The 19,316-nt window shown below is 42.2% G+C and overlaps 1 protein-coding gene across 1 annotated transcript in view; it reads right to left on the bottom strand.

The window, feature by feature from the left end:
* LOC145392247 (DNA-directed RNA polymerase II subunit RPB3-like) overlaps positions 1 to 17,993 on the bottom strand; it is a 46,749-nt gene extending 28,756 nt beyond the window's left edge. The window contains exon 1 of the mRNA XM_080266711.1: positions 17,861 to 17,993. Coding sequence (XP_080122837.1) covers positions 17,861 to 17,946 — 86 coding nt within the window. The 5' untranslated portion in view covers positions 17,947 to 17,993. The remainder of the gene's footprint in view (positions 1 to 17,860) is intronic.
* Positions 17,994 to 19,316: the final 1,323 nt, after the last annotated feature.

Raw genomic sequence — 19,316 nt, forward strand, 5'->3', positions numbered from 1 at the left:
CAATTTCTTACTCTCCCTCCATTTCACACTCAGATTCCTCCCAAACTCTTCATCCACTTTCTTCTTACTCTCCTTCACCAGTTTCTTAACATCCCTTCTCCTGCTCACATATACCTCTCTCTTCTCTCTCTCATCTTCTCCCCTACCTCTACTCGCCAACCATTCACCATATGCCTTCTTCTTTTGTTCCACAGCTCGTTTCACCTCATCATTCCACCATGCTGTCCCTTGCACACCCTTGCATCTCCTCCTCACTCCACAAACCGCCTCACACGCTGCGCTTATCTCTTCCGTGAATATCTTACATACGTCTTCCACCCCTTCCATCTGCTCTAGCTCATACCTTCCCAATCTTTCTTCCACTATGCTCTTATACTCTGTCCTCTTCTCACTATCTTGCAATTTCTCCACTCTTCTCACTTAGCTATATGATTGCTATGATGCCTGATTTCTTTTTCCAATATATTTTTCTTGCTTTTTCACTTGCTACAACACCAAATTCATTATCCAATTGGTTTTCAAAAATGCATCCCAGTTATAACAGGATGGAGTGCTGTCCTGGTAAGGAAGTGACTAAAAGAGTGTATGTAAGTGAGGTGGAGGGAGAGAGGGGCAGAGTGGATGGCAGATGTGGAAGGAGGGAGTGGAGAGGTATATAAATGAAAGTGGTGCAGGATGGAGAGACACATCACTGGTTACAGAGGACTAGGCAATGTGAAGGTGATTTGTCCATGACCGTGTCCTTCAGGATGAAGACATCTAACTATAAACAGTAAGAAAGACATTTCTGAGGGCATATAACCCACTTCTAACTAACTTACTACTTATACAGTATTAAACTATTTTACTAAAATACTTTAAAACACTTTAAGATTAAAAAGTTGTACATAATCACAGAAAAAAAAAAAAACATGATATTAATTTAGCACTACGTCTGCCTTATACACAGTACTGTACAGTATTACCTATAAAAAAAAGAAGTCAAAATTGTTTTCGTTTTCTTTTTTAAAGGCTCCAGTATCCTTGCTTGTGTCGGCGTTGGTGACTTCAAGGTGGCTCTCCCTTCTGCTAGATCTCTAGCAGCCTCACTATTCAGTCTCTTAACTCTGAGGTCATGTTAATCTACATCTCACAACCGTACCCCTAACATTAACACTTCTCACGTTCTGCACCCAATTGTCATCCCCCATCCTCTCCGCATGCCCAAACCACCTCAAACTACCTCTCATCACAACACCAATATGCTCCAGTCCCATCCTACCTCTTAATTCTTAAATTGTAAAGCTAGCCCCCCACAGGCCTCGCACTCAAGGATGCACTGCACATCCATCTAATCATTGTCTATCTATCTATCTATTGCCAGACGCCTCAATCCCATTTGGGGTGGCCACAAACAAATCGTCTCCTTGTCGCCCTGTCCCCCGCCATTTCACTGCCCTGCTCCCAACTCACACCCCCCTCTCTCATATACCTCTCCACCCCATCCCTCCATCTCATCCTCGGCCTCCCCCTCCCTCTTCCCCCCTCCACCTCACTCACATACACTCTCTTCATCAGTCTTTCACCCTCCATCCTCTCCACATGGCCAAACCACCTCAGTGTGTTCCTCATAACGCTTCCTATCACATCCACATCCACACCACAACGCTCCTTTATATCCTCATTCGTCAGCCTGTCTCTCCACGTGACTCCACAGGCTCCTCTTAAATAACTCATTTCCACTGCTCTCACTCTTGACTTGTGCCCTTCCAACAATGTCCAAGCTTCACTTCCGTACATTAGAGTTGATATCACAATACTGTCATGTAGTAACTTTTTCACTGCGATGCTCACTTCCCTGTTTCTTATCACTGCTTTCAAAGAACCAGCAACCTTTCTTCCCTGCTGTACCCTTTCAAGCACTTCACCCTCCAAACCTCCATCCTTACTCATCACACTACCCAAGTACTTAAACGTACTCACATTTTCCAGTTCCTCACCATCCAACCTCGCTGTACATTCATTAACTTCACCTCTCTCAAAGACCATCACTTTACTCTTCCCCACATTCACCTTTAGATTCCGTTTCTTACACACTCTCTCAAACTCATCCACCAAGCCTTGCAGCTCCCCTTCGTCTTCACTCAACAACACAGTATCATCTGCAAACAACAGTACAGGGAGTTTCCAAACACTATCCTCTCTCACCAGGGCCACTCCAACATCCACTACCCTACCTTGTACCTCTTTTATTACCCCATCCATGTACAGATTGAACAACCATGGAGACATGACTCATCCCTGTTTCAAACCAACTTTCAAAGAGAAAAATTCACTTAGTTCACCATCCACACGCACTGCAACCTTCGCACCATCGTACATACTCTTCACAGCATTCAACAACTTCCCATCTACTCCATATACCGGTATTCTTAACAATTTCCACAATCCTTGTCTATCCACCCTGTCATATGCTTTCTCCAAATCCATGAAAGCCGCATACAACTTCTTTCCCTTCTCTAGAAACTTTTCCACTAAAGATCTAAGAATGAATATCTGATCTACACAATCTCTTCCCTTCCTAAAGCCTCCCTGTTCTTCTCCAACTAATTTCTCTGTTCTTTCTCTAACTCTGTCAATAAGTATCCTACCATACACTTTTCCTATTATAATAAGAAGACAAATGCCCCAATGATTACCACACACTTCTTTTTCCCCTTTTCCTTTGTACAAGGGAATAATTATACCTGACTTCCAATCCTCTGGGACTCTACCTTCCTCCCAGGCCAATCTGCACATCTTCCACATCCATTCGACTACTATCTCTCCCCCATGCTTCAGCATTTCACCACACACTTCATCAATTCCTGGGGCTTTCCCCGATTTAACTTTCTTCATTGCTTCCACAACTTCTGTCCTAGTGATTTCTTCCTGTCTTCTCACCTCCCTCCTTCTCCCAGCCATTCCCCAGCCACTTATACTCGCATTACTTCCATCCTCTACGTTCAACAATTCCTTAAAGTGTTCTCTCCATCTGCTCACTTTTTCTCCCTTCTCCACTAGTAATCTACCATTTTTATCTTTCACTCCCCTGCTAACTTCACTTCCACCCTGTCTTACTCTTTTCACTTCTCTCCAGAACATTTTCTTACAGTCTCTCCACTTTACACTCAAATTCCTTCCAAATTCCTCATCCACTCTCTTCTTACTCTCTCTTACTAATCTTTTCACCTCTCTCTTTCTTTCCACATATAACTCTCTCTTCCGCCTCTCAACTTCTTCATTTCTGTAAGTCTGAGCCTGCAAATATCCTCTTCCTTTACTGCCCAGGTCTCACTACCATACAGCATTACACTCCCAACACATGCTGCATACAAAGATCCTATAGCACGGAGGGAGAGCCCTCTCAATGTCAGGAGAGGCAACAGCACCCTGACCTTCTTCCAACCACTTCTCACTCTAACCACAGAGCTAGCTTCAGCCCTACCTCCAGCATTTAACATGCCTCCTAAATAAAAAAAACTCTTCCACATACTCAAGAGAGTCATCAGCAAAATCAATCCTGTCCCGCCTAACAATCTCCATATGCTCTCTGATACACTGCACACATGAAATCAGCATTATCTTGCTGTCTACCTCTAATACCACTACATCTCTTATGCGCCCACTTATCACAACACTGCACAAGATGGAATTACTTCTCATGCCCTTGTGGCAAACCGCACATGGCCTTTCTCTCTATTCTTTGACAGTACCGCCACCAGCCCTTGATACCATCACCTTTGCTTTATGTCTCATACCATCTCTCCACTTCTTAAATCTTTCTTTTGCCTCCCTTTCATTCTCTGCAATCAACGTCAAATCGTTGGCATACAACATCTCCCACTGGAGTCCATTTCTAAAGTCATGTGAGAGGGCTTAAGTACAGTACCGTGATAAACATCAAGGGGTTCACAGGGCTGTTCGGCCAGACTGCCTAGGGAACAACTACATGGGGTTCAAGACTGACCCCTGATGCACACCAGCATTCACAGACAACTCATTACTCAAATCTCCATTCACTCTTACCTGGATGCAAACACCCACATATATAGCCATAACCACCTTAACCTGTCACTCCTCAGTCCCAAGCCTTCTCATTGCCCACTTCACCACCTCCCTAGGAACTCAGTCAAAGGCCTTCTCCAAGTCAACAAAAACAAAGTATAGATCAGTACAGATCCCTTTTCTTTCCTGTATATTTTTCCTGAAGCTGTCAGACAATGAATATGGCATCCGCAGTCCCTTAGCCTGCCATAAACCCAAACTGCATCTCATCAATGTTCACTCTTTCTCTGGTCATACCTTCACGGACTCTCTCCATTACCTTCATTATCTTGTCAAAAAGCTTTATGCCTCTATAACATCCTCTTTCCAGGGCATCACCCTTCCCCTTGTACACATTTGCAATTACACTCTTCACTCAACCATCTGGGTCAACAAACTCATATATAATCGTATTTATCAAGCCAGGAACTAACCCCATTCCTATATCTTCTGAGGCCTTCAGGATTTCAGATGTCAATCCAGACACACCTGCTTCCTTCCCCACTTGCATCCTGCCTATTGCTCTGCTCACAGTCGCAGCATCAAAATGGCACAAAATAATGACATAAAGGGAATTCAGTGCTACAGATTTAGTCTGAATCACTTTATTGGCTATAATTAAGTGGCACCAGTATACAGTATATCACTAGAAAATTCACTAATGATTTTTCTTACTGTGAGGTTAAACTTTGTAACAATTATACAGTGCAGTGATCCCTCAGTTATAGTGGTTTTCGTAATCACTGTTGCTATAAGTTGCTTTGCCAGGGGGGGACAGACGGATATGGAGGTGTTGGTGTGATGGTTGCGGAGAAATGGGTGGAATATGTCATGAATGTTTTGAGAGTAAGCGATAGGATATTGGTAGTTAAAATTCTGTTGGGTAGAAAGGTAGCTGCGATTATATCGGCATATGCACCACAGGCAGGATTGGATGAAGCAGAGATAGATTTTGGGATGATTTAATATGTGTAGTGGGTGGCATGCGGGATGATGAGATAGTGATTTTGGGAGGGGACTTAAATGATCATGTAGGTGAAGCAGCACAAGGTTATGAAGGAGTGCATGGGGGATGTGCGTACGGTCTAAGGAATGCAGAAGGGGAAAGGATACTCGAGTTTGGGGAGGCAACGGACATCATTGTGTGCAACACATATTTTAGGAAAAGAGACAATAGGTTAATTATGTATGAGTCTGGGGGAAATAGTAGTCAGATAGATTATTTTCTGGTAAGGAGGGCTGATAGGAGGTTAGTGAGGGATGTTAAAGTTATAGGAAGTGAGGAGTGTGTGCAGCAGCACAAACTATTGATTTGTGATATGGTGCTTAAAGAACAAGTGATGAAAAAGAGGACTTATGTACCTAGAAGGAAAATATGGAAGCTGAAAAACCAAGTAGTAAGGGATGCCTTCTATAGCGAGTTGAGGAGAGTGGTGGCTGAACAGGGAGCTGTAGACAGAGGCACTAATGAACAGTACAGAGCCCTCAAGAACAATTTCTTGAGAGTTACTGATGTAACATGCAGTTGGACAAGAGGACCACCACGACATAAAGTAATCTGGTGGTGGGATGAGGGTGTAGAAGCTGCAGTTAAGGAGAAAAGAAGGCTTTTCCAGGAATGGAAGAAGGGTGGTAGCAAAGAGGAATATTTGGCTGCAAAGCGTAGGGCTAGAAGAGAGGTATACAGGGCAAAGTCTGAGTCACAGAGACTATTACTTGATAACCTAAATCATGGGGAAAGGAAAAATATGATATTTAGGGTGGCAGGTCAAGTGAAGAGGGATAATCGGGATATTATAGGTGAGCAGTGTGTGAAGAATGATGAAGGAATTGTAGTGGTGAACAGTGAAGATATTAAAGATGCATGGAGAGAGCATTATAACCGGTTGTTGAATGAGGAGTTTGACTGGGACAGGGAAGGTTTGGAGCCAGCAGATCCAGTGTTTGGCCCTTGGCCTTTGATTGATACTGCTACTGTGAGTGAGGTAACTGGCAGGATGAGGGTGGGGAAGGCAGCAGGTGTGTCTGGGTTGACTGCCGAAATGCTGAAGGCCTCAGGTGATATAGGGGTGAGTTTAGTCACTGACCTGATAAATAGGATTATTTATGAGTGTGTTGTCCCAGATGATTGGCTGAAGAGTGTAATTGTAAATGTGTATAAAGGGAAGGGTGATGCCCTGGAAAGAGGAAATTATAGAGGTATAAAGCTTTTAGATCAGATAATGAAGGTAATGGAGAGAGTTTTAGAAGGTATGATTAGAGAAAGAGTGGATATTGATGAGATGCAGTTTGGGTTTATGCCAGGTAGGGGGACCACTGATGCTATATTCATTGTTCGACAGCTTCAGGAAAAATATATTGGTAGGAGAAGGGATCTTTATTTTGTTTTTGCTGATTTGGAAAAGGCCTTTGACAGAGTCCCTAGAGAGGTGGTGAAGTGGGCAATGAGAAAGCTTGGCTTGGAGAAGTGGCTGGTTAGGGTGGTTATGGCTATGTATGTGGGTGCTCACACCCAGGTAAGAGTGAATGGAGATTTGAGTGATGAGTTTTCCGTGAATGTTGGTGTGCATCAGGGGTCAGTCTTGAGTCCCATGTTGTTTATCATGGTACTTGAAGCCCTTTCATGTGACTTTAGAAACGGACTCCTGTGGGAGTTGTTGTATGCTGATGATTTGGTGTTGATTGCAAGTAATGAAAGGGAGGCGGAGGAAAGGTTTAGGAAGTGGAGAGATGGTATGGGGCACAAGGGTTTAAGGGTAAATGCAGATAAAACAAAAGTGATGATATCTAGGGTTGGTGGCGGTACTGTCAAAGACGAGGGAGTGGCCATGTGCAGTTTGCCACAAGGGCGTGGGAAGTAATTCCATCTTGTGCGGTGTGTGTGATAAATGGGTGCATAAGAGATGTAGTGGTATCAGAGGTAGACTGCTAGATAATGCTGATTTTATGTGTACGGCGTGTCAGGGTGAGCAGGTGGAGATTGTCAGACGTGAAAGGATTGAACTTGCTGGTGAATCTCTTGAGTGTGTGGAAGAGTTTTGTTATTTGGGACACATGTTGTGTGCTGGAGGTGGGGCTGGAGCTAGCTCTGTGGCTAGGGTGAGAAGTGGTTGGAAGAACTTCAGGGAACTCTTGCCTCTCCTGACATTGAGAGGACTCTCCCTACGTGCTAAGGGGTCTTTGTATGCAGCATATGTTAGGAGTGTAATGCTGTATGGTAATGAGACCTGGGCAGTGAAGGAGGAAGATATTCGCCAGCTCAGACGTACAGAAATGACAATGATTAGGTGGATGTGCAGTGCATCCCTGCATCCAAGGCTTTGAGGGGCTGGGTTTACGATGGAAGAGTTGAGAGGTAGGATGGGACTGGAGTGTATTGGTGTTGTGATAAGGAGAGGTAGATTGGGGTGGTTTGGATATGTGGAGAGGATGGGGGATGATAATTGGGTGAGGAAGGTGAGAAGTGTTAATACTGGGGGTGGGGTTGTGAGGGGTAGACCGAGAAAGACATGGGACGAGGTCATTAAGTGTGACCTCAGAGTTAAGGGACTGAACAGGGAGGCTGCAATGGATCGTGCAGCATGGAGAGCTGCCATTAGGTGACCAAGGCCGACACATGCAAGCATGTTGGAGCCTTTAAAAACGAAAACGAACTCCTGTTGTTATAGCGCACCTTAGCTGGTTTTTGCCAACAAAGATGATGTGGTCTGTCATTTCTGATAGCTCTGAGGGATTCAAAGATGAGGCCCTACTTGAAAAGTTAATCCCAGGTGATGGAGACCACACACTCTCCACCCCCTAGCCTTGGAACCCCATACCTCAAGTATTTCTGTGGTATTTGTTTCTTCCTTATTGTGCTCTATTCATCGTTTTCTATTAACCTAACCATGCCTACGCGTGTTTCTGATACAGTACAATACTTACCGCAACAGCATGTATGTGTCTGAGGTACCTGATACCAGTTAGGATAAATCCTGTCTTTTCATCATTGCACAATTCCATTATCATCCGCCATGTTCAGTACCAATTATGTGCGATAACCAAAGAATCAGTGTAAACATCGTCATCACCATACTTTTCATTCTCACTACTGTTAGACAATTGTATTCAGCTTAGGAGGGGCCCCACCCCTATCCTCCCCTTCTTTTCCTTTAACACTGTGGGTTAAATGTGATAAATGTTAACATGTTTGTCATCATCTGATATAGTCTTCAACTGACTATGGTACTTTCTCCCTGTGTGTTTCTAATATTTTTCTAATATTTTTCAATAGAGTATGACAATGGGTACCATTGTGGCAGGTGGTGGCAACCATCATCCACTCACCTGACGTAGTGCTGCCTACTTCTTCCTTCACCTTTATCGTTCTTTTTTTGTGTCTGCCCTCCTCTCTCTATTTCTCCCATCTTTCCTGTCACTTTTTATTATTCTTCTTTCCTTTTCTTGTGACTTTACCTTGAGTGACAAGCCTAACTGTTTCCTGTAATACAGGAAACCAGTTACAATGCTGGGTGGTAACCATAAACAATAACCAGCCCACATGTGTTACCTACATGTCATCAAGTGGGTTGAAGGAGGGTTAGTGTCCCTAATCATAGAACAACTGACTCAAAGACAAACAGCCACCCCTTATGGGATTATGGCATCTGGCTATAAATAGGTTGACAGACAGACAATGGGTACCTTAGGATCTTTCAGTTTCTTTTCTGTTGCATACAGTAATTAATCTTTAGTGAAAAGGTAACCTAACCCATCTACAGCACAATATGATCCAACCTAGATATGGTTCAAGCTTGATTACATCAGTTACATTGTTAGATTAATGGCTACTATAGTAAAGTCCAGGGTTTTAGTATATATTAAATGGGGGTGTGCAGAGAAGGAATGCAGTGCCAGGAGACGTGACACTCGCACAGGTGAAGACTGCTGTGAAATGGCTGAAAAATGGGAAAGTAACTGGGGTTGATAAGGTGTATGCAGAGATGCTTAAGTGTAGTGGAGAGAGTGGAATGAAGTGCTTGTTGGAGATAAGTAAAAAGGCATGGATGAGTGAAACTGTGCCTGCAGAGTGGAAAAAGGCTGTGATTGTACCCCTGTACAAAAATAAAGGTGAGTGAAGTGAGTGCAAGAATTATCGTGGCATAAGCTTGTGTGGTAGGGAAGGTATATGGAAGAATTATTATAGAGAAAGATAGAGAGATATCAGAAGTCCTAGTGAGTGATGAACAGGGTGGCTTTAGGGGTGGCAGAGGATGTGTGGATCAAGTATTTGCAGTGAGACAGATAGCAGAGAAGGCTTGTGAGAAGGACCATAAGGTGTTTATGGCATTCATGGATCTGGAAAAAGCATACGACAAAGGACAGGGAGGGATTGTGGAAAGTTTTGCGCATGTATGGTGTAGATGGTAAGCTGCTAGGTGCTGTCAAGAGTTTTTATGATGGCAGTGAAGCATGTGTAAGGGTTAATGGGCATCCAAGTGAATGGTTCACGTTCAATGTGGGCATGCGACAAGGTTGTGTGATGTCCCCATGGTTGTTCAATATATGTATGGATGGGGTGATGAGAGAAGTAAAAACACGAGTAATGGAAAGAGGGATGGCGTTGGTAATGAATGGCGATAGATGGAATATCTCAAATTTGTTGTATGCTGATGATGCAGTACTGCTTGCGAGTACCGGACAAGAACTTGGTAATAATAATATGGCAATAATAATAATAATCTGGCCTTTTGTTTCTCAAAAGCGCCAGTTCTTCCTTTTGGGAATTCACTAGCGCTCAACACACATACATTATTTTTACAATTACAAGAATTGTGACATTTCTTGTATATAATACAAGCTACATCATATATACATGAAAGTGGCAATAATTAAACCCTATAATCATCCGTCATAGTACCTCTCTCCAGGTCACAGCATTTTGAAAAAAGAAAGGCTTTCAGCTGTCTCTTAAAGGATTCAACAGTAGAGAGTTGTCTTATGGACAATGGCAATCTGTTATATAATCTAGGGGCTCTATATGCAAAAGAACGATCAGAGAAAGATGACTGGTGAATGGCTCCTGGCTCATCAAGACGCAAGGAATCATCTTCACTGCGTAACATCACACCCGGGCGTGCCGATGGGAGTTTTAACAATTCAGCAAGATACTTCAGTTCACCAAACTTAAGAACCTTGAATGTAATAAGACACAGTTTAAATTCAATTCTAGCCTTTACTGGTAACCAATGCAACTCAATCAGAAACGGGGTAGTTGTGGTTCTCGGGGGGAGACCAAAGATAAGCCGTGCCGCCCAGTTCAACACAAACTGAACTTTTGTTAGTATATTATTTGGAAGACCAACCCACAGTGAATTACAATAATCAACACGAGACAAGACCACTGCATGGACCAATGTTAAGAGGCACTGTCTATTCAGGAATTTTCTCACAGAGTACAGATTTCTGATATGCAAGTTACATCCTCTTACAACCTAATTACTGTAAATATGTTCTTTGTAATTTAACTTAGAATTAAAATAAACACTCAGATTTCGAACAGAACTGACTGGATGCAGCTGTGACACGCCAATGTTCAAAGCCAGGGCATTGTCAGTGTCATCACCCCTTCTGTTTCCTCTGATGATGATGATCTCAGTTTTACCGTCATTCAGCTTAAGTTTCCTCTTAGCCATCCAAATCTTAATATCAGACATTAGAGATTCAAGCTTTGTCTTAGTATCGTTGATATCTGACATCTTAACATAGAGCTGGGTGTCATCAGCATAAAAATGATAGGACACATCATGAGCATCAAGTAGAGACGATAAACTACTTGTGTAGATAGTAAATAGAATTGGACCCAAAACTGATCCTTGAGGGACTCCAAATAGAAGGGAAGCAGAATCAGAGCTAGTGTAATCAACAACCACTCTCTGAGATCTGTCCGACAGATACGACTTAAGGAGCAAAAGGGCACTATCACAAACGCCATAAAAATACAGATCATCCAACAATAGGTTTATGATCTACTGTATCAAAAGCTGCAGACAGATCCAACAGAACTAGGAGAGAGGACATCCTACTACAAGTGTTTGCCATCAAGTCACTCTGAATCCTTGTTAGTGCAGTTTCAGTTGAATGGTATTTTCTGTACGCTGATTGAACAACAGGAACAACTCTGTTGTGTTCCAGTAGTGGTAAGAGTTGATCAGGTATGGACTGCTCAATAATCTTGGATAAAAAAGACAGGTTAGAGACGGTACGATAATTTGTCATGCTCTCAACATCAAGGCCAGGTTTCTTAATTAGGGGCCTAAGCAAAGCACGTTTCTCAGACTGCACAAAATTACTTTCTAAGAAGCATCTATTTATTATGTTGCAGATAAAGTCTGCAGCATGCTCATACACATCAGGCAGTTGTGACATGTTACACGGATCGAGTGAGCAAAATGTTTTATTAAGTTCTCTGATGTAACATTTGACTTTGTTTACATCCAGCGGATGAAATGTTGAAAGCAAATGATCCCCGGTGCACCGTGGCTGGAAGTCAACTGAGTACGCTTCACTAGGAGAACTGCTGTCTAAATCACTTCTTATGCAAGATATCTTACTTGTAAAAAATGAAGTAAAATCAGACGCCAATTGGGCATCATATACAGAAGTTGGTTTAACAATTACATTCCTCCGACCAACCAAATTGTTCACAACTGCAGACAGTTTTTTTTTTATCACCACCACATGAATCAACTTTATTTTGATAATACCTAGCCTTTTGGGCTTTTACAGTGTGAACGACTGCTCTTCTCGCAAAAACATAACGCAAACGAGTTACTTCGGTCCGCTGCAAGCGCCACTCACGTTCTGCCCTTCTACGTTGTCTACACAAAGAATTAATGAATGGACCATACCACGGAGAATTATCACGTACAGTGATTGTTTTTACTACCTCGGGACAATAATGGTCAAAAATTGACCTGAGCTCGTTGTTGTAAATATCAACCAATTCACCAGAAGAAAGACTTGAAGAAACAATGGAGTTTAAACGTTGATCAATTACAAAACACATCAACTGGCGGTCAACATTATTGTAATTTCTGAACCTGATGACCTTTTTATATGAAGGGGATTTCAGGACATCAAAACTAAGAGTGATCAGAGCATGATCAGAGATGAGGGGGTCAAATGAGTCACCTTCCACATCTGATACGAGCCTGCAACCAACAGGGGACAAGATCAAGTCAAGGACATGTCCTGAGACATAAGTTGGATTACTCACATGATTGAAAAAATTGTTCTGGGTGATCAACTCAAGGAATTCTGAAGAAAATGGTTTTGACTCTGGACTGTCAACCCAATAATTGAAGTCACCACAAACAAGAAGTCCTCCAGGTTTAAGAGAAAACACTTCAAGAAACTGCCCAAACTCCTCCATAAAACCTCGATCTCTGCCAGGATGACCTGGTCGATAAACAACTGCAATTCTAATGGTATTCTGATGGAAATTTATTAATACTTCCATGAATTCAAATGAAGAAGGGGTCAGGTCTGAGTCAATGAGAGAAACGTTTGCAAGTGCAGCCGAGTAGATGAGTGCTACGCCTCCTCCTGCATAGTTGGCAGCAGGCCTGGGAATACTAATAATAGAATGTGTCTTAGGCAAAGCATTATGAATAATATCGATATCAAACTCATACAACCAGGTTTCAGTCAAGCACAAAATGTCAAGCTCATGCTGATTTAGGGTTTCATTAATATAGTCTATCTTATTACGGATAGAATGAACATTTAAAAGACCCATCCTTAACTGGTTCAAGAGGGACGTAGTCAGTTTTTTGAATGATCAAAATTGGTGTTTTCAATCAATCTATTCCTATGAGAAATCATAATTGGACATTCTCTACTTGATGCAAAATGGGCAACCGACTGTGACTTTGAATTAGCATCTTGATGTCTTAAAGAGGAGCAGTTGATGCATTTGGGAGAATTTCTGTTACTACAGTCCTTAGATTTATGGGCTCCAGCACAAAAGAAGCATTTAGGCTCATCACTTTTCCTAGAACATCTCTCAAATGTATGACCAAAGCCTTGACAGTGATGACACTGTGTAACCCAGAACCTATCGAAAGCGCGGAATCTTGTAAGATCCACATAGATGTAATTGCCCTGTTCTACAATGGAGGATCTCACCTCTGGTGACATCTTCAAGACAGCAGTTTTGGTGTCATTCCTTGTCCTTGTGAAGAGAAGGTTGAGGGTACAACCTCGATCAACAAGCATCTTAATTTTATTGTTTTTTCTCAGAATATTTGGGATGATGTCAGAGTCATCCAAGGAAGAGGAAAGGCCTGTCACGGTCATTTTAGGCAACATTTTCTTTGGCTCTGATATGCAAAAAGTGCCCTCAGAGATAAAATGATCAGTCAGCACCCCAGTTGCTTCACCCTTGGCCTCAGCTGATGGAAACTTCATTACCAGCCCACCAGCCTTGGTCTTAAGGCAGCTATCAACCGGTAGCGAGTTAAGTACGCCTCTGATGTCTTTTGGTCCCATCTGATTTGTCAGGGCACCAGCGCCACTCTCTGGTTTCACAATCAGTACATGCTGACTATGAATGGCTTTTTTCTGGCCATGAGCACTGATCTCAATCATGCTCCCAGGCAGATCCTTCCCTCCCCCCACGAGAGACCCGCGAACAGCATCCGCAAATGACTTGGCCTGATCTTGCGTGACCGCCATGGGTGATGAGACCTTGGTCTCTAGTGCCTCCAGTCTATTTGATACGTCTCTGATTGCTTGAAAGATCAGCCCAATAACTTTATCTTCAGACTCCTTCTTGGTACTACTTCCTCCACTAGCCAAGACCTCGTCTGCTGGTGCAACACACTGGCTACACAGCCAGCGAAAGCCCAGCTGGTGGCTCTTCTTCATGAATGGATAGTCGCCTGCATCCAAATTTTCACAAGCTATGTGAATCCACTCGCTGCAGTAGGCGCACTTCAGTGCTTGTGCACTTTTTGCTACAGACCTACTGCAGCGAAGGCACTGGTGTTGTTTACTCATGGTAAGGGAGAACAAAAAAAACAAAACAAAATGACAACAACAGCAAAACGTATATAAAATACTACCCGGGATAAACCCGCGTAGCGCCGCCCCCGTTTGTGTCACCCTAATTTAGGAGAAAAGAAAACCGAAAGAAAAAAAAAGCACAAAAAACAGAAATGGAAAAAAACAAAAAAACAGGGTGTCTGCGAGGTCACCACGAGCAGGTGGGGTACGACTTGACTACCCTTCTAGGAAAGGTAACCCAAACCGAGGTGCTGCAAAAGTGCTGAGATGGTACTGAAACTTTTCCCAATTCGAGCTTTATAGCAGTAGCAAATACGTCACTTAGGCAAGACCTCATTGGTCACGATACTGCCACTGCGCAAAGCTAGTGTAGAGTTTTGCTGATGTCTATGAGTGTCATGCCTTGAGAGTAAATGCAGAGAAGAGTAAAGTGATGGTTATTGAGAGAGATGGTGACTCCCAGTGTGATGTCACAGTGAATGGAGAGAGACTGGAATTGGTGAGAGAGTTCAAATACTTGGGTACAGTGACAGAAAAGAGAGGAAAATGTGCAAAAGAAGTTGAAAGTAGAGTGACACAAGGAAGAAGAGTAGCTGGTGCAATGAAGGCCTTGATAAGAAACAGAGGCTTGAGTGCTGCAGCTGCACGAGGTTTACATAAGGGAGTGTTAGTGCCATATTTAACATATGGGTGTGAGACTATGGTGTGGCACGAAAATGAAAAGTCAAGAGTAAGAGCAGTGGAGATGGGACTGCTGAGGAATGTATGTGGAGTACAGAGGGTGGATAGGATATGAAATAATGTGATTCGTGAAAGGTGCGGAGTGAGGAAGTCGGTGGACACCAGAATCAAAGAGAGTGTCCTGAGATGATACGGTCATGTGGAAAGAATGGATAACAACAGTGGTGAAAATGGTATACCTGAGCGAATTTGAAGGAGGGGGGAGGCGAGGTAGGCCAAGGAGAAGGTGGAGAGATATGGTGGATGAGTGTTTGAGGAAGAAAGGTTTGGAAGTCGGTGAGGCTAGGGAACTGACAAGAGATCGAGCTGGCTGGATGAATGTTGTGAGAAGTGCATGATCAGGGACTTTGGCACTCCTTGTGAGCATGGCAGCATCCGGACTGAGTCAATCGGATACGTTTGTAGGAAGCTGGAGAATGTGGTGAATGTTTTTGGCGTATCCGGTAAAGCCAGGATTCTGGGGGCTTGAATGATGAGTGAATGGAAGAGTGGTCTACTGGATTGGGCAAGTTTGTGCTGTCTGGATATTGGTACTCCTCACCCTGCCCTTGGGCGGGAAAGTAGGTCTGGATGATGATGCTGATGATGAAAATAAAGGAAACAATAGTAATGACAAAAATAAAAATAGCTATATAATGTATACAGGAAACAGTCAACAGAAAATGTAAAGTAGCCTAAAGCTTTACCAAATGAATTTCTTCTTGAATTTTATGTAGATATTTTTATCTTGATAAGGTGATTGTGCCCTGTTATCCTCTCTCCCTGATATATATACCGGTACTTAACTTCTCATTTACTGAGAGGAAGGATGGGACTGAAATGTATTGATGCTGTGATGAGTAAGGGTAGATTGAGATGATCTGGGCATGGTGAAAGGATGGAGGATGACAACTGGGTGCAGATGGTAAGAAGTATGAATGTCAGGGGTAGGGCTGCAAGAGACAGACCAAAAAGGGCCTGGGATGAGGCCACAGAGTGTGACCTCAGAGATAGGGCTGAACAGGGAGGATGCCAAAGATTGGGCAGTGTGGCAAGTTGCCAACAGGTGACTGAGGCTGAAGCATGGAGGCATGATGGAGCCTTTATAAGCTATTATACAATCGATACAATTAATCCTTTCTCACACATGATGGTGGGAACTTGCTGAATCCCACCCAAACCTGTACGGTACTAAAGCCATCACAACCTTGATCTAACCAAGGCATAAAATGACCTAACCTCTGCATATTTCAACCTAATTTGTTACATTAGTGTAGGTTCATTGCTAGCAGATCCCCAGGCAGGTTTTAGGACTTTTATACAATGCACATGAAAGCTCTAGCTATTCAGTTTAACAGTAAACAGGAAATTACTCAGAAAAATAATAGCCTTACAGGAAATGATTGCCTATACAAACATACACATTAGAAAATAAATTTAGAATGAATCTTATCCCTAAACTAAAGCTTTATATAACCCAAAGAAAACATAAGGAAAAAACAGAACTCTGTAAAATAAGATGGTCCTATTTGTCCTTAAGGATTACCCTTAGAATGCCATTTTTGAACAAAATTATCCTTATCAGTGCTTATTTATCCTAGCCTAACCCAGTTATGTGACAACCCAACCTTAGTTATTCTATCCTAGCCAAAGTTATTTTCTGCTGACCTAGGCTATCCAAATTTATCCTGACCTAAGCTAACCTATCACTTATGTACGGTAATCATATTTTCCTTGTTTACTGATGGATCCTTTTCGAAAATGCACTTCTGGGCACCTTTACAGTGACTGAACCAATTCAAAGGTATGTAAATTTTTTGTTTTATTTTTAAGAGGTGACCCTATGTCTCCTTAAAAATTACCCAAAGCTTTTTAAATACTCCTCACCACTTTTAAAAGAAATAAAGAACATCAAAACTTGAAAATGGAGTACGAAAATGTTATAAAAAAGAAAAAAAATGAAATGCAAGGGCAAAGAAAAACACATGAACACTGAGAAATAAAATGGTCCTATGTCTCCTTGAGGGTTACCAAAAAGTAACTGATGAAACTGCAGAGGCACGCCCATGCATAAAATTTAATGTTGTTTATTTTTCTCAATAAATTATACCCTACTGTAATTATCATTTGGATGGCTTTAAAAAGTTGCAGAAATGCATGATTTTGAAGATACTGTATAAACTATAAAACTGCCAGCTTTACATGCAAGCAGCCACCTGCCATACTGAACTTTTAGGTGGATTCTACACAGCGTCACTCTGTCACTATTCACCATGTACCTCCTAACCTAACACAACTTAAACCTAGTTCAATCAAATCTAACTTAATTTAATCTAACCCAGCTAACCTGAATGATTTGGGGATGAAAGCATTCAGGTCCAAATCAACCTACTGCTCTGTGCAGGACACCACCACTAATGTTAACAAACCTAACTTTGTGCTCTTGAGTAACATGTTATTTTTGCAAAATTTGGGTGACATGAATGAATTATACAAATTTTGGTAACATAAATTATATTTCTGCAGAATTTAGGTTTCACAATTTGTAATTATGATAATCCCTGTCATAAAATTTTCATTACCTGTTAATGGGTGCTCTCCTGCAGTTCATCCATTTAGTTATTGTGGCCATCTTAAAATCTCCCCAAGCCTAACCATGACAAAAATTGTAAGGTTTATTCATACCATCACCAGATGATTTATCCTGCTTATCAGTGGTCTCCTGTCAATTATGAGTTACTCATAACCTGGTACGCTATAATTCGACAGATATTAGTTGAAAAAAAATAATAATAATAATAAACCTGAAATGTTGGCAAGAATATGGAGATCATTCAGCATCTAAGTTAAACATTCATGTTACCAACGGTTAACAAACACCAAAGTACATCCTCCTCATCACATGGGCAATACCATGAAAAAAAATGAAACGGGAGATCATTACTCCACGCAGCTACTGGCTAATATGCAAACCCTGTGCAATAGGCTAAGGTACATGTGGAAATTATCTGACAGATTTTAAGTTTACCTGAGGTCTGTATCCTCGATGTAAAATTTTATGTTCTCTTCAGTAAGTTCCATTAAATTAAGTGAAGGCTGGTTGGCGTACGGCATTTTTAATGATACTAGATACTTCTTCCAAGGTAAAATGAAGCAAATGCTCTAGAGTCTAGAGTCTAGACTAAACCTCCCGAACTCCCAGCTTTGACCAGTTCGACAACTATAATTCCGGTACAAAACATTGGAACTATGAAGTAAATAAAAATTAAAGGCCTGTCTGAAATCAAATAATTTAATATGGTGATTGGTGTGCCTGAGAATCATATTTTTTAAACATGAGTATGCTCTCCGTAATGATTTTTTGTAAGTTCCGATTTCCGAAAAACTCGTTAAGCCGAAACTTTTGTTGATTATATACGAGCCTAGTGTAATTCAGTTTTTCACGTTTTTGCATTGCATAACCAGTAAGTAAAATGCATATATTTCTTAATTCTAAGAACTTCCTGTATATTTCTTAAGGAGTTAAAGCATTAAGGGTTACTATTTAGTTTTGCCCCCCCCTCTTCATTTAGTTGTTTTCCACCAAAGAGGAAGTGCACGCACCTCACGCCGAGTCGTAAGTTTTCGTAAGAAGATACTTTATAGTGACGTAGTTCCTTGGTGTTCAAGAAACAGAGTGTAGCAGCGTACTAGGGAATCTGCATGAAAGGTAATCCATTAAATAATGAAAGCGTGCATTATTATAAGCCTAGCCAATAGTCGGAAACAGCCTTGTAACAAAGATGACCCACCTAGCATTTGTTCAACATATAATATACTGTGTGTAATTCACCGGGTCGGCCAGGATCACTTGATGGTCGTGATCGTCAGCTTTTACCCTCCCAGAAGGGAGCTGAGAGCTCATATAGTCCGATCTAAGGGCAAGGCTGTGACCTTCACACACCCACACACCCGTCCCCTTGCTCCAGGGGGACAGTAACCACCCACTTCGTCAGTGAAACTTTTCGCAACCTGAGCGAGGCGCGAACTCCCGTCTACCAGATGGCAAGCGAGAACGTTACCACTGCACCAGCGAGCGGTGTGTGTGTGTGTGTATGTGTGGTGGCGACCGTCATCCACTCACTTGATGTAGTGCTGCTACTTTTTCCTTCACCTCCATCATTCTTTTTTCTGTGTCTGCCCTCCTCTTTTTCTAATTCTCCCATCTTTCCTGTCACTTTATTACCCTTCATTCCATTTCAGGTAGCATTACATTGAGTGACAAGCCTAATGGTTTCCTGAAAGTCAGGAAACCATTTACAATGCTGGTTGGTAACCATATAACCAACCCATACGTGTGGCCTACTTGTCAGGTGGGTTGGCCCCTCAAAGTCAAACGGCCACCTGGGTATAGATAGTGTGTGTGTGTGTGTGTGTGTGTGTGTGTGTGTGTGTGTTTACCCAATTGTAGTACATAAGATTTGTGCTACGCTGCTGTTGTTCTG

The sequence above is a fragment of the Coenobita brevimanus genome, chromosome 21 (genome assembly GCF_032717465.1).
Source record: "Coenobita brevimanus isolate Jiangsu-jjx chromosome 21, ASM3271746v2, whole genome shotgun sequence".
NCBI classification, from domain to species: Eukaryota; Metazoa; Arthropoda; class Malacostraca; order Decapoda; family Coenobitidae; genus Coenobita; species Coenobita brevimanus.